At 53.4% G+C, this 22336-nt stretch overlaps 1 protein-coding gene across 8 annotated transcripts in view; it reads right to left on the bottom strand.

Moving 5' to 3' along the window:
* Positions 1-22336, bottom strand: part of RAB11FIP3 (RAB11 family interacting protein 3) — an 87222-nt gene that overhangs the window by 23415 nt on the left and 41471 nt on the right. For 2 of the 8 annotated variants that reach the window (XM_071444505.1, XM_071444510.1), the window contains 2 exons: positions 17871-17962; positions 5331-5521 (listed from right to left, as the gene is read on the bottom strand). In XM_071444505.1, the coding sequence (XP_071300606.1) occupies positions 5331-5521; positions 17871-17962 (283 nt within the window). Of the gene's footprint in view, positions 1-5330; positions 5522-17870; positions 17963-18079; positions 18499-22336 lie in introns of those variants that run through there. The other 6 variants (XM_071444506.1, XM_071444511.1, XM_071444512.1 and 3 more) reach the window with 5 other exon arrangements.

Here is a 22336-nt window from a genome sequence, read left to right as displayed (position 1 = left end):
GAAGTTTCCCCCATTCCAGCAGAGCCCATCCCTGGAAGTTTCCCCCATGTCCAGCAGAGCCCATCCCTGGAAGTTTCCCCCATGTCCAGCAGAGCCCATCCCTGGAATCCTCTCCCATATCCAGCAGAGCCCATCCCTGGAAGCTTCCCCCATGTCCAGCAGAGCTCATCCCTGGAAGCTCCCCCCATGTCCAGCAGAGCCCATCCCTGGAAGTTTCCCCCATGTTTAGCAGAGCCCATCCCTGGAAGCCCCAAGATGGACCTGCTGCTGGCTGAGGTTGGGCCCACCAGGAATGGCACATCTGGGATACCAGATTTGAGAGGGAAACACAAAAAAGGGATGGGGCAGTGAACTGAGTGCAGAGAAGAGTGGGGTGAGGACACTGGAGAGGAACAGCTCTGCAGGACAGGGCAGGAGAGGGCCAAGAGCCAATCTCAGAGCTGAGACTGCCCTGAGATTCCTGGGGGGAAGCCATGGGGAGGCAGCTGTGCCCCAGCAGCCCATGGAGGGCAGGGAGGTGCAGAGATGCACCTGCAGCCCCTGCAGGAGCCCAGGCCTGGAGAGGAGGTGCCTGAGAGGGGCTGTGAGCCTGTGGGAAGCTGTGCTGGGACAGGATCCTGCAGGGACCTGCAGATCCATGGAGCCCATGCTGGAGCAGGGTCCTGGCTGGATCTGTGACCCTGGGGGGGACCCAGGCTGTGCCTGAAGGAGTGACCCCACAGCAGAGGGACACACGGGGCAGCAGCTCCTGGAGAACCCATGGGATGGACTCAGGTTAGAGAGGTTCAGGGAGAGCTGTCTCCTGTGCAAGGGACCCCACACTGGGGCAGGGGGGGACTCTGACTCCTCTCCCTGAGCAGTGGCTGCAACAATTTGTGATGAACTGACCACAACCCCCAGTCCCACCTCCCTGTGCCACTGGGGGAAGAAGGGGAAAGGAGGGATGATGGGGGTGAATGATTTTTTAAGGTCTGATTTTACTTCTCATTATCCTGCTCTGATTTTGTCAGTAATAAATTCAATTAATATCCCCAATTTGAGTCTGTTTTGCACATGATGGTATTTGATGAATGATTTCTCCCTGTCCTTATCTCAACTCATGAACCCTTTGTTATATTTTCTTTTCCTGTCCATCTCTGGAGGGCAGGGATGGAGCAGCTTTGATGGGTTCCTGGTGTCCAGCCAGGGTCAACCCACCCCACCAAGGGAGTGATGTCCAAGGGAGTCATGTGTCCCATTTTGGCAGAGTAGGACAGGACAGAAACAGTCCAGGCACCACTGGGTAGTTTATGGTGATTTTTTTACCCCAACAAACCAAGGTTTTCCACTGACAGCTGCAACTGGGGACACTCAGACTTGCAGGACAGTGCCCAGGGTTGGTGACAAGCCCTTGCTTGACTAAAATACCAATTTCTGTGATTGGCATGGCAGAGAAAGAGCTGGGCATGTGCCAGCCCCATCCAAAATGCTGTGAGTTCCCCAGCAGCCTGTGCCAGGCTCACACTTGCTCGTTGCTGCCTAATCCTCTCAAGGCTTTAACCCCATAACCCTGGGGGATTGGTGCTGGGGAGGGGAGAGCTCAGACAGCTGGGACAGACCCCAGCAAGACAAAGGAGCCCTTTCCCTGCTCCTGCTGGGAAAACACTGTGTGTGACAATGCTGGAGTGGGGAATGCTGCTCCATGGGTTTTAACACCAGAGCCAGAAGGCTGCAGCGTTGAAAGGCTTGGTGCAAACCCTGAACACACCCAGCACAGCTCCTGGCATGTCCCTTGCTCCTGAGGGGACACAGCCCAGCACACAGTCATTGTCCCTGCAAGAGTCTTTCTATTGCATGGAGACACAGAATCCCAGAATGGTTTGGGCTGAAAGGACCTCAGAGCTCATCCCATTCCATCCCCTGCCATGGGCAGGGACACCTTCCACTGTCCCAGGCTGCTCCAAGCCCCGTCCAACCTGGTCTTGGACACTTCCAGGGATGCAGGGGCAGCCCCAGCTGCTCTGGGCACCCTGTGCCAGGGCCTGCCCACCAAGCCAAGCCCCCTTTCCTGCCCTATGGAAGTTTTCAAGTTAAGCTGGAGAAAAGGCAGGAGGGATTTGCAACAACCAGGCTGTGAAAGCAGCCACAGGGCTGTGAGCCACAGCTCTGTGTTTTGGGGGGTTAACCTTGCTCTGCTCTCCAAAATTCTAGGCTAAAAATCATAATAATATTGGTTTATTACAGAAATTGGTATTGGCTATGCCCTTATCTCCATGCACTTGCTAGCAGAGGGAAATGGGTATGAGCAGATTGCTCTAAACCAGAAAGGAAAAAAGATTACAGATAAGCCATTTATGACAAAAAACCTGCTCCATCCAAAGGATTTGCCCTTATCCTGCTAATAAAAACATGTCAACCCTCCAGATCTCTATTTAACCACAAATAAATCCAGCCCAGCTTGTGGGCATCTGCACATACTCCTCCTGCCCTTGAGAAGCACCAATATTGCACAGTGGGATCCACTGGAACCCATCCATCCCTGTGGTGAGTCAGACCTTCACCAAAAGCAGTGGAAATCTCTCCAGGAATAGAAGCCAGGGGGTGGAATTGATAATTCAGAAGCAAAACCCAAGCCCAGAACTCTAAATTTGGGGTTGTGGTTTGATAAGCACTGTACAGAAACAGATCTGATCGGGCACCTGGAAACCCTCAACCTGGGCAGTAAATTATATGTCCTATTCAAATCTTGAGGTTCAGATAGCTTCAGGATCCAAAGTCCAACCAATCTTCACTGCACACAGCCTAAACGAGCTTTAAGCTCAAACCATTTCAGGTATGTTGAGCTCTGAGAGCTCCTGAGAAGTGATGCTGAAGCTCTGCCTCAGCCCAGCAGCTGCACTGGGGGGACTGCACTCCCTGGCTGTCCCTGAGCATCAGAGATGTCCTCCTGGGTGGGGTCTGATGGCACCAAAAGCAGCCCTCAGCACTCCCACAGCTTCCCATTTCAAACCTTTCAAATCTACTATATATCAATCAAAGTTTTTGGCTGTCTGGAATTTGCACACATTTAACAATCTGGGAAAAGGCCTCACTGTGCTTGGACAGGGCACACAAAGGACATCTGACCTTCCCAAGCCCACAGCTGGCAATCACAGAATGGTTTGGGTTGGGAGGGACCTTAAAGCCCATCCAGTGCCACCCCTGCCATGTCCAGGGACACCTCCCACTGTCCCAGGCTGCTCCAAGCCCTGCCCAGCCTGGCCTTGGGCACTGCCAGGGATCCAGGGGCAGCCCCAGCTGCTCTGGGCACCCTGTGCCAGGGCCTGCCCACCCTGCCAGGGAACAATTCCTAATTCCCAATATCCCATCCAGCCCTGCCCTCTGGCACTGGGAGCCATTCCCTGGGTCCTGTCCCTCCATGCCTTGTCCCCAGTCCCTCTCCAGCTCTCCTGGAGCCCCTTCAGGCCCTGCAAGGGGCTCTGAGGTGTCCCTGGAGCCTTCTCCTCTCCAGGTGAGCACCCCCAGCTCTCCCAGCCTGGCTCCAGAGGGGCTCCAGCCCTTGGAGCATCCCCGTGGCTTCCTCTGGAGTCTCTCCAGCAATCCCATCCTTCCTGTCCTGCTGACCCCAGCCTTGGCCAGCCCTGGGACCAGCTGCTCTCCCCCTGTTTCCCCAGGCAGTTCTGTACCTACAGGCAGGTGAATCTGAGGCAGGCTGCCTTCCCCAGCGGGCGGGAGCGCACGCAGGCTGCCATGGCCCTGCAGGGACCCCGTGCTGTGCTGCTGGCAGGGAGCTCACAGCTGATTATCTCCCAATTTAACTGGCACTGAGCTGGCCTGCTGCAGTGAGAAGAGCCCAGCTGGATAATCCCATTTCTGCTCTAATCCACAGCACCCTTTCAGCCCCGGGCCTGGCATTGCTTGCTGCCTCTCTGATGTCCCCAGATGGGATTTTGGGGTGGGAGGGAAGCTTGGGGCTCCCAAAAAGCAGAGCTGTAAGCACACCCTGGAACACCAACCCTGGGCCTTGTGTTTTGGGACAAACCTCATCCTCTGTGTTACAGACCTTAATTAAGCAAAGATGATTCCAGAGGTTTTGGTGTAGATTGGTGTTCTTGGGGCACTAATCTGGCACTGGCACAGATTTTCCAGGGAAGCTGTGGCTGCCCCAACCCTGGACATGTCCAGAATGGGGCTTGGAGAAACTTGGTCTAGTGGAAGGTGTCCCTACCCATGGCAGAGGGTGGAATGAGATGAGCTTTAATGTCCCTTTCAACCCAAACCATTCTGTGATTCTGATCCTAAAGGACTTCTTCCCTGCCTTCCTGCCTGCCAGCATCCCAGTTTCACCCCAAACCCCACTTTTCCTCCAAAGATGGGGTGGGCCCAGGAGCAGTTTTGCCAGCAGCAGTTCAGACCCAGGGAAGGAGATCTTGGCTCACATTTCTGTGCTCCAGGCAGAGGTTTCAAACCAGTTATTACAGGAGGTGGTTGCACATCAAAGGGCACACGCATGTTTTTAGGGAAAACAAAAATAGAACGAGTTCCCCTCCTGACTGGAAAATTATATGTTGTGTTTCTGGCTTAAGTGATAGATTAAAAACTGCAAGTCTTTCAGGTGTTTGGATCACCTGAGAAGTTATTTTAGAGGTTAAAGATGCTAATGAGGGTACAGAAGATCTCCCAAGGCAAGCAACGATTAACTCAAAGAGATTGCCAGGCTGGGCTCCAAACCAGCCTACACAAACCAGCCTAATTATTCTCCTTATTCCTCCAGAAGAGCTATTTTGGTCTTGCACGTTGTTACAAACACAAAATGATGCCTCAGGTTTTAGCTTTTATATTTTTCATAATCTGTACAGCTTTAGTGTGTGGGTCTGGGATTTGTATTAGGGGATGGTGAGCTCAGTAGGGAGACAAAACAATTCCTTCTCTAGCTGGGGATCAAGGACAAATGATCCAAATCTCAGGCCCAAGAGCACAAACAACGTGGACTGGAGAGAGAAAAACAAGAGGGATGGGACTGCATGGGCTGGAGCTATAACTGGACAATTAACTCCAATATGCAAATGGAGCAGAACTTATAAAAGTGAGAGACCCCATGACTGGTTGGGCATTTTGGGACCATTTTGGTTCATCCTGGGTGCAGCCCTGGCTGGGCTCTTGTGCTGCCCAAGATGCATCCATTGAGCCCTCCTAATAAATCCTTACTTTATTCTTTAGCTCTGCCCAGTCTCTGTTCTAGGGCAGCCTGCACAAGGCATCAGAAGAACAACCCAATTTCCAGCAAGACAACGTGGGTGTGAATCCCTGGGGCTGTGTCTCCCCCATGCCCATGTGGGGTTTCTCCTCACCCATGCTCTGGCTCCTCGATGGGATCCGTGAACTCCGAGTGCACGGCGGAGTCGATGGCGCTGTCGGTCTCCACCTCGTCGTGCATCTCGTGCTGCACCAGGGTGCTGGTGTCCTCATCTGTGAAGGTCTCACACTCGCTGTAGGTGCTCTCTGAGCCCATGTAGGCACTGTCAGTCACCTCATTTGCCTGCTTAAAACAAATACACAAGAAGCAAAACAATAAGATCTCACAGCTGAGTGGGTTTGTGGCAGAATTTCGGCTGTGTTGCATTTCTGAGCACAGGAATCCAAACTCTGGAAGAACTCAACCCAGGCCCAGGTGCTGCTCTGTGGGCACCACGGGGTGCACCTCAGCCTTTGCAGGGCTTGGGAAACAGATCACAGAAAGAGGGACTAAATAAGAGTTGGAGGGAGGTTTTGTTGTGAGCCAGGATGGATTTGGCCAGGGCAGGAGGGATTACCCACTGCTGACTCAGCAGTTCCCATCACTGCTGCTTTCTCCCACCCCATTCCAAGAGGACATGCTATTATTAATCTGAATTCCCTGCAAAAACCACCATTCAAAACTCCTCAATTAGCCCTTGGAGCACCTTTTTTTTTGTCCTGTCTGGTAAAACCTTCCATCCCTCAACAGCAAATAAACCATTTCTAAATCTTCATTACAGCTTCTGATTTGCAGGGACTCAAATCCCCACACTTCAGCTGGAGCAGCATCTCAAATCCATCACTGAGCAGGCTCTGGGAAAGCAGCAGGGTTTTAAGATTTATAGAGCAAGGAGAACTGAGTTTTCCAGTTCTGTACCCCAGGCAGGTTCAGCTTCAGTCCTTCCTGTTTGCTCCCACACACAGGCAGGGACAATCCCTTCTGATCCTGATCTCTGGAGAACCATGGCAACAGCAGCAGAACCCTCCAAAAGCCAAAGCTCCTGTTACCCCTCACAGTGCCAGCCCCTCTCTTAGCATTTGGGGATTTCCTCAGCCTCGGAGCAAATCAAGGAATTTTGGGATTGCCAGTGCTGGTGCTGAGCTCCAGCTGATCCCTGTCACTGGAGGGGCTGGGCAGAGGGGTGGGAGCCCTCCTGCCAGGCTCCAGGTGAAGAGCTGCCCATGGAAAGCCTTCTGCTCCTCCTGAAGTTCACCTGGTGGGATCCCATGTGCTCAGCTGCCCCTCCAGCACAGCAGCAGAGCAAAGCAGCAGCAGTTTGAATGTGGGCACGACTGAAGCAATACCCTTTACCCCTGCCAGGGCACTCAGAACAGCTTTCAGGGCTTTTTCCAAGGATTTTGGAGAAAATCACGTTTCTCAAAGTGTATTTTATGTATTCATAAAATCATGGAATGGTTTGGGTTGGAAGGGACTTTAAAGCCCATCTCATTCCACTCCCTGCCTATTCCACTACCCCAGGTTGTTCCAAGCCTCACCCAGCCTGACCTTGGACACTTCCAGAGGCAAAAAGGGATAGAAAACCCTGAAGGGATTGGAGAGAGAGCTGATCCCAGCAATTCCCACTCCATGTAGCCACTGGGAGCAGCCAAGTGACTCAGCCCAGCCCTTCTTTGCTCTCCCAGCCCTGTGCCCACCACACTCAGCAGGATGGACACAGCCAGGAGCTCCTCTTGGAAGCCTGGCTCAGCTTCCACCTGGCTTGTGGACATCAGCACCTCCAGGACACCTCCCTGAAGTTAAACACCACACAAACCTGCCCAGAGCTGGAATCTGAAGTCAGGGGCTGCTCCAGGGAACTCCAGCAGGCAGAGCCTGTGCCTGTCTTGCAGAGAGAAACAAAGGCCTCTAAAGCCCCCACCCACTTAAAAATGCATAAATCCACCAAAACCACTTACACACCTAAAGCTGGGACTTGCTTAAGTGCTTTACTGGATTTATGCTACACTTTCTAGAAACACCATTAATGCTCCAGCAGGAGGGACAAGGGGAAGCAGAGGCTTGACCTGCCTTGGCTTGGTCACAGACAGAGAGAGCCCAAGAGGTGACACCAGCCACCCCCAGCTGCACATTCCCCTCCCTTCTGCCTGTTTGAAAAAGATTTCATGGCAAACTGGAAAGAATTTTGCTTGCACACTACAAAATAAAGGCTGTTTTTAAAATACCAACCCCGCCCCCCTCCTTCTCACTGGAAAAGCTTACATTTAAACACAGGTTGAAGTATTATAATGAGCAAATTGAAGTATTATAATAAGCACAGAGTAAAGACAACTATTGAAAGAAGCCAAAAAACCTGCAAACACTCCAATTCACAAGTAATTTGATTAGAAACCCTGCTGTGGTTACTGCTGACCCTCTCAACATGAAGCAAAGCAGGAGCTGAACAGTGCCCTTAGTCAGATGTTGGAACAAGAGAACCTTTAAGGTCCCTTCCAACCCAAACCATTGCATGATTCTATGATTTCTCTATCAAATTGTTCCAAAACACCTTCTTGGTGGGAAATGCACACATGGACAGGCTGGATTTGGGAGCAAGCCTTTTGGAGTAGAGAAGCACAGGGCATCAACCATTATCCTTCAGCCATACCAAAGATATGCATCAATTTATTACCTAAAAATTGAATTTTTCCTGATACCAGCCTAGATGAGGTTTCAAAATCAAGAGAGCCCTATTAAAATTAAACCAGTGTGGACAATGAGTTAAGAAGCAGCTGAAGCTGTAAACAAAGTCCTTCCCCTGAGCACAAGCGTGGAGAACTTTGCTGCACATTTCACCACAGAATCAGTAACTAAACCTCAAGAAGAGATGCCAGGAAGAGATAGGCAAACCAAGGGGGTTCAGGTATTGCCAAATGCCTGCCAGAGCCAAATCTCTGTCCCTGGGCAAGTGTGTGGGTACAGAAAGTTCTTATTTATGGCCTCATGAGCAGCTGGTTTGTGCACTGACCCTTCAAAGCCCCCTGCCACAGCTCTCCTTCAGCCAGCTTTGCCTTCCTGTGAGCAGAAAGTTAACATTTTTTCCAGCTTAAAAAAGCAAAATACACACTTAAAAAACATCCATGGGCTCAGGGCAGCCAGGTTGGGCTACACCTACCCCAAAGAACTTGCCAGGAACATCAGTGACACGTTCAGGATGGGGCTGGTGTCACCAATATCAGTACATTTTGATTTTTTATCGAATAAAACACACCCTGAGTGCTTCAGGCAAAGCTCAGACATTAAACCTGGGACTCAGGCACACGCAGAGTTCTGAGCTGGAACAGGATCAGGGTTTGATGGAGGTACCAATCCCAAATCCAGCTCCTGCAGCAGGTATTTCCCCAGAGCCACACCTGGCTGACAGGACAGGGGCCACCCAGAGGCATCTCTGCCTGCTCAGGGATCTGAGAGCCCAGGTGAGCACTCCTGCTTCTAAAAGGAAATTAATGGTGAAGTCAGCACTGGGATGATGTAATGTGCCCTGATCAGACAGGTGAGGTGCCTTTAGGAGCCTTCTCCAGCAGCAGCTCACCCATCCCAGGCATCTGATGACATCTGGGAGTAAAGATTACTTAATTAGATGTTGTAGAGTGCTATAAAACCATATGGATTTTTAAAAAAGCTGCTGAAGTGTGAGGAGAGGGATTCTTGGGAATCACCTCCAAGGTCCAGGCAGGGACAGAAGGTTCAGCACAAGCTCAGCCAAGGCATTGCCTTGGAAAGGAGGGCAAAGTCTGACTTCCAGGGAGGTTCCTTCCAGGCAGGGCTGTCCCTGGAGCTGTCCTGGCATCCTAAAGCTCTGCTGTCCTTGAACACAAACACTCGGAAGCCTGGGAGGGGAGGTGAGTGACAAGGAAAAGGAAAAACAACTCTGTTTTCCCAGTAGTGTGAGCCTGTTCCTGAAGAATCCAGCCCTGACTGTGCACAGGATGCAGAGGAGATAGATCAGCTACAAAAATCCCCCTCCAAGGACACCCTGTGGCCCTGACAGTGGTGGTGGTGCCAGGCTGGGAGCCAGGGAGAAGGGACAATGTTGTGCTTATAGTCCCACATGAATGCAGCTGGCCCAGGGCAGCTCAGCCTCTGGGATGCCACTTTGGGTCCCAAAATTGCCCTCTTCCCACACACCCAGGCAATGCCAGCTTTTCAGGGAAGCCTGGGAGCCTCTGCTCAGCCCTGGGTGAAGGCAGCTTGCACAGCTCAGCCCCTGGAGTTGGGGTTGTTACACTCCATCAAGGCTGGGCAAGAGAAATGTGCTGCATCTGTTGGGGCAAATTGAAAACTCACCCAGGCCAAAACCAAACCCCAAACCAACTCACAGAACACCACAGCTGGCAGGCTGTCCCCAGCACCCCAAACACCAGCAGGCACCATCCCTGCTGGCCCAGCTCCCCAGGGACACCCTGGCAGAGAGGAGTGTGAAGCTACACTGCAGCCCAGGGAGTCACAGAATTGTGGAATAGTTTGGGTTAGAAGGGACATTAAAGTTCTGCCCAGTCCCACCCCTGCCATGGCAGGGACACCTTCCACTGTCCCAGGCTGCTCCAAGCCCCGTCCAGCCTGGCCTTGGGCACTGCCAGGGATCCAGGGGCAGCCCCAGCTGCTCTGGGCACCCTGTGCCAGGGCCTGCTCACCCTCACAGAGAACAATTCCTGCCCAAAATCCCATCTAAATCTCTCCTCTTTTAATCTAAACCATTCTCATGAAAAAAAAAATCAGGTGGATCTGCCTATGTAACAAGTCAGGTGCATTCCTAACCTGCCCCTTCCCGGCACCTGCAGTGCTGAACCTGGTCCCTCTGGAAATCCAAGCCCTCCTCACTTTGTATCAGCTCGCAAAAACCCACCTGTGGAGACATCCTGTCCGGAGCCAGGGCCAGCTCCGGGAGCTGCTTCTGCGAGGCAGGAGGGAAGCAAAGTCCAGGGGAGCCGGGAGACTTAAGGATCGAGCTGGAGTCCCAACAGAGCGCCTTTTGTTCCCGAGCTGCCGATAAGGAGCAGGAGCTCCGGCACGCTTCCCTGCCGCTGAGCGCAGCCTCCTCCCGCTCCCCTGGATTCCAAAATAAAAGCTCGTTTTGGGAGCACTCGGGGTGCTCACACTTCCCAGGAATCCATCCCCAAAGAAAAAGGTTGAATCTGAAAGCGACCTGTCGAGGTTTATCTCGGCCTTCCTGGTGTTTCTGGTGAATAATTAAGCGTTAAGTGACAAATTCCTTCCTTATAGCCACGAACAGAGAGGGATGTATAAAGCTTGGATTGCTCACCAGGGGCAGGTCAGGAGCACTTTTGGTGACTCAGAGGATGGTCTCTGGCAGGCAGCGACAGTGCTGACCCCAGAGAAGGTTATAACCAGCCCAATGCCAGCCTGCCCCCTGCAAACAGGGGCCCAGCCCTGTGGGAGAGCTGATCCATGGGATTTTCCCCTCTCCATGGCCCACGGAGGCCTCGGCACCGCTCGCACCCACAAGTTCTGAGGGTTTCCTCAGGTTTTCTGATTCCTCTCCGCAGAAACCACACGTACATCAAACTTCCTCAGCGCTGCCTACCCAGCACAAACACACAGATTTCCTTCCATTACCTTCCCAAAGCAGGTTCTCCCCGTTGCTCTGGGTTATTTATCCTGGCTGTGCTGAGGAGCTCGGAGCAGAGGGCAGTGCTGAGCAGCGGTGTCCGGACCCGGATAGGAGTGAGCTCCTGAGCCAGGCCAGCCCAGACTGCTGCTCCCAGCACGGCAGCAAGGAGTTATGCTTTAACCCGAGCTCTGCCCCTGCCTGCTCCTCACACAGCAGCTCACAGCCCCTGTGCTCCTCTGCTTGTGCCTCAGGATCTCAGAGAACATCTGAACTACCACGAGAGCCCAAAATCAGACACTGAAAAGAAATAGGAAACCCCAATCCCTGCCCTTTTTACTTCTCCAACTCTTATTGAGACACCTCTGCTTGCACTGCTGCCCCCTCAGCTCCCAGCCCTCCCGTGTCCCACAGCCCAGTTCCCATGTTCCCAATCTCACACACTCTGCTTGTGGTTCAAGATAAGGCTCCAAGGACTTTGTTTTCCAAACTCCTTCCAGCCTATTTCCTACTGGGCAAACACTTCAAATGGGATTTTTTCTGACCAGCACAGAAATTTCTCACCGTAGCCCTGCACTTGGGTTCTGCCTTCAGGGACATCCCTGTCCCATTTACACTCCCACCCTTCCCTCTACACAGCTGGGAGTCTACACAATAAATTAATTTCCTTGGTATTTTCAGGCTTTAAGATATCAAATTATCACCATGGACTGATTTGGGAGAGCTGGAGCAACCTCTGCTCTGGAGCCAGGCTGGGAGAGCTGGGGATGCTCACCTGGAGAGGAGAAGGCTCCAGGGACACCTCAGAGCCCCTTGCAGGGCCTGAAGGGGCTCCAGGAGAGCTGGAGAGGGACTGGGGACAAGGCATGGAGGGACAGGACACAGGGAATGGCTCCCAGGGCCAGAGGGCAGGGCTGGATGGGATCTTGGGAATTAGGAATTGTTCCCTGGGAGGGTGGGCAGGCCCTGGCACAGGGTGCCCAGAGCAGCTGGGGCTGCCCCTGGATCCAGGCTGGGCAGGGCTTGGAGCAGCCTGGGACAGTGGGAGGTGTCCCTGCCATGGCTAGGGTGGCACTGGATGGGCCTTAAGGTTCTTTCCAACACAAAGCATTCCAGGATTCTGTGAATACAAGGATAATATGGGACTGTTCACTTGCTGTCCACAGGGCTCATGGCCCTTTGTCTCTCACTGCAGAAAGGCTTTGGGGACAATGAGGACAATGCTCAGGGCTCCATGTTCTTCCCCAAGGACAAGTGAACAGGCACTGAACTGCATCTGTCACATTCTACAGCCCTGCAGCTCCAGCCACCTGCAAGATTTCAAGCCTACCAGCTGCTCAGGACAAAATGATCACCAATTCCAGCAGCCAGCCCCTGGAGAGAGGTTTGTGACCATTTCATTCATGGTGTTTTCTGGTCAGCCCTGTGAGCAGAGGCCATTCCAGAAGGTGGGAATGGCTCTGGTACAGAAAACCTGAGCTCTCACCTCCACGTCCCCATTCCAACCACAAGCCCTTCACAGCTGGGTTAGGACAGCCAGGGAACAGCTGAACCCAGGCCTGTGCTGATGCTTTGAGCCCCTTGCACAGCTCAGAGGGGCTCCCAAAGCTCAACCCCATCTTTTCAGCCTGGCTAGTCCCTGCCAGACATGCACCCTGTGGTAACAGTGGTATGGAGAGGAAGAGGAGGGAAAAAATCTCACTTAAAATGCCACAGATTGCAAAGCAGGGCCCTCCCAAAGGTTCTGTGCTCACCAGGCCCAGCTCTGCCTTTGGGAAGGAAAATATCTTCCTGGGAATTCTGCACTAGGAAAGGAGGGCTCAGAAGGTCCACAGGAGGGGACACAAGGAGCCTGCAGCAGCCTCCTCCTGTGGAAGAGGTTTTACAGTGACTCCTGTGAGCCAGAGAGAAGCTTGATAAGAGGATCCATGTTTGCCCCTGGAAGAATTTCCTACCGAGGTCATTGACATAGAAACCAAGAAAGAAAGAAGGAAAAATAAGAGAAACCTGCAACTGTCTATTCCAATGAGCACTTTGTTTGTCTTTCCTGACCAATGAGTAAAGTGTAAACTTAGGAGTTTTGTAAGAATGTATAAAAAGCATGAATGCTAGAATAAAAACAGGTTTGAAGCTTTCTGAAAATGGGGTGTGGCTTTGTATTGTGACCATCTCAACTATGACATCCCACAGCCACCCCACAAGGGCTCCCTGCAAAACACAAGGCACCAGGAATGACAGTGATGCCTCTGGGAGCAGGCCCCCACGTGCTCCCACAACAGCTTCTGTGTTACAACACACAGCTGGGGCTCTGCAAGTCCCTGGTCCCCTTTGCAGAAGATCTGAGCAGCTGGAGAAACACAGCAATGTGGATTTTTGCCCTCAAAGAAGCCTTAAGTTCAATTGCTCAACATGGAAAACAAGCCTGGCTTTAACAGAGTTAAAGTTTCCCAGAGTTGATGTGTTGGCCCTAAAGCTGCTGCTCAGTGTTGCACAGAATGTCACAGAATATTCTGAGCTGGAGTTCTCCCAGCTGCACCTGTAGGCAGGCAGGCAGGCTGGGAGAGCCAGGAGTAACTCCTACTCCCAAAATACACAAAACTTGGGACGTGCCCAAGTCCCATTTTCCTCCCCAGATCCGCTCCTTCCCTGCTGTACAACTCCCTGCTAGACAAATAGCCAGAGGGGACGTGCCTGGGCCGGTGCAGGCGTCCAGGGAAAGCCAAATTCCCCTCTCGTGGCTGCGTTTTCCTGGCTGCTTCCAGCAGGAGCCACGGCAGCTGCCCAGCAGAGGGCAACAGTCCTGCACAAGGCACTGCAGCCGCAGGGCTGACGCTGCCCTGTCCTGCAGAGCTCAACCAGAGCCTTCCTCTGACCCTGCTGGCCCAGAACACGAGTGCCAGGGCTAAAAATCCCTATTTGGGGTATTTATGGTGCTCCCAGGCAGCCTTTACAGGGCACTGGCTGTGCCTCTTCTCCAGCCCACCTGAAGTCTTACAGCTCCATGCCCATCCCAGCCCAATCCCAGCATTTTCATGCCTCGTTTTCCTGTTTCTAGAGTCATCCTCCCCCCTCTGCACTTCCCCAGGAGCAGAGCAGAGGGGCAGAGCCTCACCCTAGGGCAAGGCACAGTGGGTATCCCTGTGGTGCTGGGCTGATGGTTGAGCTTGGAGTTCCTTTCCAAGCTCCATTCCTTAGCTGTGCCAGCCTAAATGATTCCATGATCCCAAGAAAACCAACTCCAAATTCCCCTCCATGTTCCCCAGAGCATTCCAAACGAGTCCTTGCCTCAGCACTGAGTCACAAGCACCACAGGAGCTCTCAAGGGATGCAAGGAGAACTCCCACCTTCCAGGCAGTCAGCAGCCAAGCTGTGCCAGCCCAGCCTGGGGGAAAAAAGGGCTCAGGTGTCCAGATGGGAAAGATCCAAGCTCTCTTCAATGTGACTTTGACAAAGCAGGAAGGCTGTCATTAGTTTTTGGTGGTTTCTCACCCAGCAACCACCATGCTTCCACCTGAGGCAGGAGGAACACACTGGGAGGGGATCCCAGGCAGGTGATGCTCTCCCTGCTCCAGATGGGTGCCCAGGGATGAGGTTCCTCTTGAATGTGTCACAGAAGAGCTGCAGAAACTGGGATGAGCCCCCTGCAAGCCCAGCTGGAGGCATGAGAAGCCAAGTGGCTGCAGGAGCTGCTGTCTCAGTGGAGCCATGGGAGCAGAAATCCTCTCTGTAAGCACCTTAACAGACAGCCCTGTCTGCTGGACACTCCTGGAATGGTGCCACAGGAGCCAGGAGATCCATGGCACATCCAGAGCCACTGGTGTCTGCTGGACACTCCTGGAATGGTGCCACAGGAGCCAGGAGATCCATGGCACATCCAGAGCCACTCTTGGAATGGTGCCACAGGAGCCAGGAGATCCATGGCACATCCAGAGCCACTCCTGGAATGGTGCCACAGGAGCCAGGAGATCCATGGCACATCCAGAGCCACTGGTGTCTGCTGGACACTCCTGGAATGGTGCAAGAGGAGCCAGGAGATCCATGGCACATCCAGAGCCACTCCTGGAATGGTGCAAGAGGAGCCAGGAGATCCATGGCACATCCAGAGCCACACCAGTGGCTGAACTGGGGCAGTATCCAACATTACAAATTCCTGAGTTCACACCTTGTCCCCTTCCAGTCTCCTCCTGGAGGAAGCAGGTGTTGGTGGCTCTCTCTGGAGAGCAAACACTGGGTCAAAGTCCCCAGCTCTGGGCTCTCAGGGCTTTCCATGGATGCTGAGCTCTCCTGATGACAGTCATCAGAACAGGACATGACTCATCAAGCAGAGCAACCTCATTACCAAAGAGAAGACATTTTCCTGGAGACTGCTTAAAGCACTTGTTTGCACTTGTTTGAACAAACACTGAGGAGAAAAGCTCCTGTCAGACCCCAGCCCTTGGAAGAGCTGAGCACTCCAGCCACTGGGATTTTGGGCTCTTTAAGAGGGACCACAGCCACTGCTCCACTGAATAACCACAAACTGCTCCCAGCACTTCTGCAAGTGCAGCAACTCCTTCAGCTCTGATGTGACAGGGGAGGAGAAATCCCGGCTGTGCCACTTCCCCCCACAGCCCTGCCACAGCCAGAGGGGCTCAGGCAGTGCCTGAGGTGTCCCAGGTGTGTTTTGGGGTGTGTTTAGCTCAGTGTCCTTGTGCAGCATCTTCCCAGGGCTGACACAGGGATACCCCAGAGCCCAAACTGCTGCTTGGTGCAGTGAGAAGTTTACTCTGAAGAAAGGTGATGGTTTCAATTTGAAAGGTGATTTTTTTTCCCCCCCTCATCTCTTATGGAGACTCCAAGCAAGAGGGACTCCAGGTATTGGGAACAGCTCTTTATTCTGTTCTCAGCCTGGCTGATTCCCTGCTGCACCTAAGGAAGAAGGCAATGCTGGAGCCCTCTCCAGCTCTTTTCCCAGTGCTCCCACAAGGAACACACCTTTGCTGCTCCCAGCAGGATGCTTTGTGCCACAGCTTCTTCCTCCCTGGGCCAGCTCCAGCGTTCCAAGCACAGCACTCCAGGACGTGTGGGATAAAAGGCACGTTGGGAGCTCACGGCTCAGCCAGAAGAGAACAAAAACCCCCTCTCCCCAAGACTCCAGTTTATTTTTACACTCCCAAGGCTGAGTGGTATTTCTTGAGCATGTTCTCATTTGCAGAACCTCTACGAAATCCTGGCAGGCTGGAAATGATTTCAAATCATGTATCCAAGACAACAAGGATAATTCTTCCCCGGCATGTTAAACGTAGAGCTGTCCCTTAGATGTGAATTCAGTATAAAAATCCACTCAGGTCTTTTGGAAAAGGAGATTTCAGGACTCAGCACCTTTTTCCTTTGGGTCACCTTGTCTTTACAAGGAAAGGCTGGCCCAGCAGCAGAAGTATTTCATCCCAGTGGGGCACACACCTGCCTTGTTGGTATTGCTGCCCAGAATAGCTCCCAGCACTGACAGAGCTCATCTATGTTAAATTAGCCCTTGGAAAACATCCCTGCTTGGAATCTCAGGCAAGATGCTCCCTTGACACAGGTCTGAGGAGCAAAAAGTAGAAGCCTTTTCCTGTCACAGCCTCCACATTGCTCAGTCCAGTGTTAAAACGCACATATGTGACCCTGCACCACCTAAAAAGCAAGGAAATCCATCTCCCTGCCTGCCCTCCTGTCCCACTTCTCCTCAGCTGTTCCTGGGACTTGGAACTACCTTTCAAAAAGGAAAAATAAACCAATATTCAGCCTTGCCCAGAGAAGCTGTGGCTGCCTCTAGATCCCAGGCAGTGCCCAAGGCCAGGCTGGATGGGGCTTGGAGCAGCCTGGGCCAGTGGAAAGTGTCCCTGCCCATAGCAGGGGGTGGGATGGGATGATCTTTAAGGTACCTTCAACCCAAATAATTCCATGATTTTAGGACCAGCTGCCCAACACCCAGGCTATCATTAACCTTTTATCAAGAAATCACAAGTCCAAAATGATGTATTACAGACTACACCAAGCAAAAATACACACAAATATAGATAAATACATTTGCATGCAAATACAAAGCAGGTCAGGAGTCTCATTACCAGCAACAAATAGTGTGATAAAAATCACAAACAATCATAAAATATCCTGAGTGGAAAGGGGTCCACAAGGATCAGAGCCCAGCTCCTGGTCCTGCACAGGACAACCCCAAAGACAGCCAAGCTACCATGACCCAGGTGTCACACCCCTGAAGAGGCAAGCTTGGAAAAGAAAAAGCAGAGGGGAGTGATTCAGTCCCCACATGGGACAGGGACCCAGCCATCCCTTTGCTCCCAAGGCTCCTGCAGCACCTCCTGCTCCAGGCTGGAAGGCACAGAGCAGGAATGGGTGAAGCCTTCCAAGCCAAGCCCAAAACCCCCAGGCACAGACAAGAGGTCTGTCCTTTCCAGCTGGGAACAGCAGGATTGCTGCAACGTGCTCCTGTGGTAAGGAATGCAGGAGGGAACCAAGGCATGGAGAATTTAACTAGAGGAAAACAACCCAAATCAGAGAAACAGCTTTCATCAGGCCCAAGAATAGAGAGAAAATGTAGATTTTTGTCCTCCACTGTGCCTTTTACTGGCCAAACAGCACCAAATGTCAGCATTTGGTGCCTCTATTCTGCTGTGCCTACTCTGCTGTGCCTCTCCTGGCTGGTACATCTCAAAGCCAAGCTCAGGTTTTCCAGGCTCAGAAACTCCAGCAGAAAGACAAACCCAAGAGCAGCAGGTCCCCTTCCCATGTCACCAGTGTTTCACCACAGAAAGGGACTCCCTTTCCACCCAGAGCACTGTGCTCTGCTCTTTCAGTTTCATCAACACCAATTTTAACTTAAACAGCACCAAATGCTTGGTGCAGCTTCTCTGGGCCCATCACCCAGAGACTGAACTTGTGTTCACATGTTCAGCATCCTTGAGCCCTGTCACAGCACACTCCCCTCTCCCCAGGCACAGCCTCCATGCCCAAATCCCACTCCACGTGCAGCCAACACTTATGGGAACGAACAGAGCTCATACTTGCCTCAAACGTGACGAAATCATCAAACTCATCGGGGCAGGCCGGGGCTTCCTCCTCGGGGGTATATCCCATATCATACAGCTGGCTGTCAGGGTCTGCAGGGGGAAAAAACACACAGCTGCAATCACCCAGAGGGAAATCTGTATCCTCATGCCCAGGGTGGGTTTGGGAGGTGTGACAGCGGTGGGACAGGAGCTTCTGTGTGCACGGACCGGCGCCTCCAGCCCTCAGGAAGGGCCTGTGCTCCCAGACATGCCACCTGCCCCAGGGCTGAGGGCAATGGCCGTGCTTCTCCCTGCCTCAGAGACTACAAACCCCTTGCTGCTCCAATGGGGCTGGCTCCTGGCTTCATCCCTACCCCTCCATTCCTTTCCCTATCTCCGTTCCCTGCATCCTCTCATTCCTCTCCCAGAAGGCTTTAATCCCGCTGTGGGCAGGGAATGCCTGGGATGTGTGTGCGTGTGTGACAGCCAAGTGCCATGGGAACGGCAGGGAAGGGAAGGAGGCTGCAGCTCCGCGGTGCGGCGCCTGCTCCTCCCGCGGCCGCCCGCAGCAGGAGCGACCGCACAAAACAGGAGATTTCAGCGAGAGAGACTCCACACAAAACCAGGAGCTTTGCAGCGAGAGAGCCTCCACACAAACACAGGAGCTTTGAAGCAAGAGAGCCTCCACATGAATCCTGCTCCTCCCGTGGCCACATGCAGCAGGAGCATCCACACAAAACTAGGAGCTTTGCAGCCTCCACATAAATTCCTGTGAAGAGAGCCTCCACATGAATTCTGCTCCTCCCATGGCCACATGCACCAGGAGCGTCCACACAAAATCAGGAACACAAAACAGGAGCTTTGCAGCCTCCACATGAATTCCTTTGGAGAGAGCCTCCACACGAATTCAGCTCCTCCCGTGGCCACATGCACCAGGAGCGTCCACACAAAATCAGGAGCTTTGCAGCCTCCACATGAATTCCTGTGGAGAGAACCTCCACGTGAATTCTGCTCCTCCCGTGGCCACGTGCATCAGGAGCACAAAAACAGGAGCTTTGCGGTGAGAGAGCCTCCACACGAATTCTGCTCCTCCTGTGGCCACAAGCACCAGGAGCATCCACACAAAAACAGGAGCTTTGCAGAGACAGAGCATCCACATGAATTCTGCTCCTCCTGTGGCCACATGCATCAGGAGCTTCCACACAAAAATAGCTTTGCAGAGACAGAGCCTCCCCATGGATTCCTGTGGAGAGAGCCTCCCCATGGATTCCCCCTCCCAGCCCACAGCCCCGTCCGCAGCGCTGCTCCCGGCCCTTGCAGCGAGGAAAGGAGCGAGAATTCCCCGTGCTCCCTCAGGCAGCAGCTAATGGCCGATCCGGCACACGGCCTAGATCCCGGGCGGGAGGCACCGGATCGGGAGCAGTGCTGCAGTCCCAAAATAAACAGCCCACACGCCTCGGAGCTGCCATGGCTGCTGAGGAAGCGGGCGCGGAGAGGAGGAGGAGGCACCTGGCCATGCTCCCAGGGAATGCATAAGGATTTATGGGGGGACAGGGGGCACCTTTCTGTGCCCTTCAGAGCCCCCTCCCCAGCCCCTCAAAGGGACACACAGGTTGTCCTGCTGTGGCTGCCCAGATGGGACAGTTCCAGCCTCTCACAGGCAGAGCTCCCGCTCTGGGCCCCTCTCCAGGTGTCAAGAAAGGCCATTTTTCATTGTGGTCATTTCATACATCTGGTAAAAGGTCAAGGGATTGGGGGGTGATCAAGGCACTGGGGGTGCTCAGCCTGGAGAGAAGGATCCAGGGACACCTTCCAGGGCCTGAAGGGGCTCCAGGAGAGCTGGAGAGGGACTGGGGACAAGGCATGGAGGGACAGGACACAGGGAATGGCTCCCACTGCCAGAGGGCAGGGCTGGATGGGATATTGGGAATTAGGAATTGTTCCCTGTGAGGGTGGGCAGGCCCTGGCACAGGGTGCCCAGAGCAGCTGGGGCTGCCCCTGGATCCCTGGCAGTGCCCAAGGCCAGGCTGGGCAGGGCTTGGGGCACCTGGGACAGTGGAAGGTGTCCCTGCCCATGGAATGAGATGCATTTTACAGTCTCTTCCAACCCAAAGCATTCCGAGAATCTCTGATTAGGGCATGGGCCTGCAGCAACACCTCCCATGTAAACACCATCCCCAGGGCCTCTCAGCTGACCATTAAATGCACACACAGGTGGGCACCCAGGAGATACTGGAGCCACCAGGAGAGACTGCAGCCACCAACCTGAGGGGTTCCCTGGGGTGGCAGAAGCTGAACATGTGGCACCAAGAAATGATCCCTCCCCCCACCAGGGCCCGACTCCCAGGGTCAGGCTGTGAATCCACTCCAGGAATGACCCAAATTGCTTTTCCAGGGCCAGACCCAATGCTGTGCTCCACAGGGTCAGGGCTGCAGTAGGGGAAAGGTGCTCTTGGTCACTTCAACATCCCACTGCTGTCCCACTGTGGCAGCAGCAGTGGTGCTGCTCTGAGCTCCCCTCCAGCTGCAAAGCCAGAGCAGGGCCCTGGGATACAGCTGGAAATGCTGATGCTGCCTGGGCACCCTGCTCAGGGCAAGGCTACTCCTGCTCTGACTATTGGGCTAGCACAGGAGGACCTTGGACTTGATGACCTTGGAGGTCTTTCCCAACCTTAATGATTCTATAATCTGAAGATGGCATTGTCCCTCTCCCCAAATGTCCCTCTGTCCCCACCTGCACAGCTCCCCCTGTGAGCCCGAGCCTACAATCTGGAGGACTTTTCCCATTAATCATCCCTGGTGCTATGCTGTGATTGGAGCCTGGTGGCTGACAGCAGGGAGGGGATGTGGACAGTGACCTGCTCACCTCAGTGGGTGCGACCAAGAGAAACCTTTACCCACATCTGAGGGCAAAACCAAAACCAAACAGTGCTCCTGGGAGGCAACTTGTGTCACACCACCCAGAGGGGACAGGCAGGCACCTCTCCTGCCCACCACAGGCAGTGGTCAGGTCCCAGCCATCTCCAGAGATCCTGCTGCACCCCACAGCAGGCCCTGGAACCATATCCCAAAGGCACAGGCTGCTCCCTTCTCCTTATTCCCTCATCATTTCTCTTCCTCCCCCTCCAAGTAGACACACAAACACTTCCTACTCTTCTACAGACATATATAAAGATATTTATTCTCCTTGTTTCTTCCAGAGGGGCTTGAAAAGGGAGGATTTGCAGGCAAGTGAAAGCTTCCTTTTGGAATCAGGGGTGTGAAGCGTGGGCAGAGCACAGGCACAGGCAGCTCCTGCCATCCATCACCTGCCTCCTGCCCAGCTCCTACCCAAACCAGGAGCTCTGGAGCCTTCCCAGCCCTTCAGGGATTAACATGCTGGGCGTCAACAGGATCCTTGTTGCTCCATCTGCCTCTGTGTGCAGAGAGCCCAGCCCAAAGAGGGGGTCTCTGTGTACCATGGGTTTATTTTCACAGCAAATTCCAGTGTAAAAATCCAGGAAAGGCCATCTGAGAGGTCACCTGCACCCTGGTGGTGGCATGGCCAGCACAAGCCATGCTCAAGAGCCAGCATTCCATGCTTCCACCTCCCCGTGAGTCACAGAGAGCAAAGACAAACAGCACCACAAACAAAGGTTGATTTCTCTGCTGGATTCATTCCCTCCCCCTCCAAAAAAAGCCATATGGTGCTTTGTGTATAGGGAGAGTTGCCATGGAGAGCCTGCAAGTCTGCCAGCACAACAGCCTGCATTAGGCTCACAAATTCCTGCCCAAAAGAGCCAAAAAACCCTGGGAGCCAAAAGATCGGAGACCTTTGGTGTGGAGTGGCACTCCCCATGTGGAGAGCACTGTCCCCAGGTGCAGAGGGAGCCACGTGGTGACAGCTGGAGGGGTCTGCTCCCCCCACAGCAGGAACAGAGCCAGGGGTGGCTGTGGGCCACCAGCAGCAGCACTCAATAGCCTCAATCTGTGGCACAGGCTGAGCTCAGACCCTCACATTCCCTCTGCTCTGCACCCTGGACATTAAAGCCAAGTCCCAGCTGACCCCTGCCCTGCTTCAGTGCCCTTCTCCCTGCCCCTCACACCACAAAGCAGCCTTTCCTTGCTTACACCCATCCCTGATTTCTCTTTATCCTTCCCCACTGAGAGCTGATGTGGTCACAACATTTGGGGTCACCTCTGCACTACTCTGCTCAAACCCATCTTGTGCCCAGGGCTGGGGGTGGCATCAGGGACTGCCTTTTGTCCTCTGAGTGTCCATGACCAGCTTCTCCTGCACTTCCAGCTCAATCCATCACTCCCACTGCCAGGCCAGTCATATCCATAAACATCCAAAAACCTGAAAGGTAAAACCAGGCTCTGAGAGACCTTCCAGGCAGCTTTACTGCTAAACCACCTCAAAATCATCAAATCACTCAGGCTGGAAAAGCCCTCTCAGGTCATCAAGTCTAACTGCTCTCCCAGCACTGCCAAGGCCACCATTAA

This window comes from Agelaius tricolor, unplaced genomic scaffold (genome assembly GCF_023055355.1).
Source record: "Agelaius tricolor isolate 1412-34295 unplaced genomic scaffold, bAgeTri1.0.p SCAF_19, whole genome shotgun sequence".
NCBI lineage: Eukaryota > Metazoa > Chordata > Aves > Passeriformes > Icteridae > Agelaius > Agelaius tricolor.
Note: the sequence above shows the minus strand (reverse complement) of the source record. Positions and strands in the feature narration are given on the sequence as shown.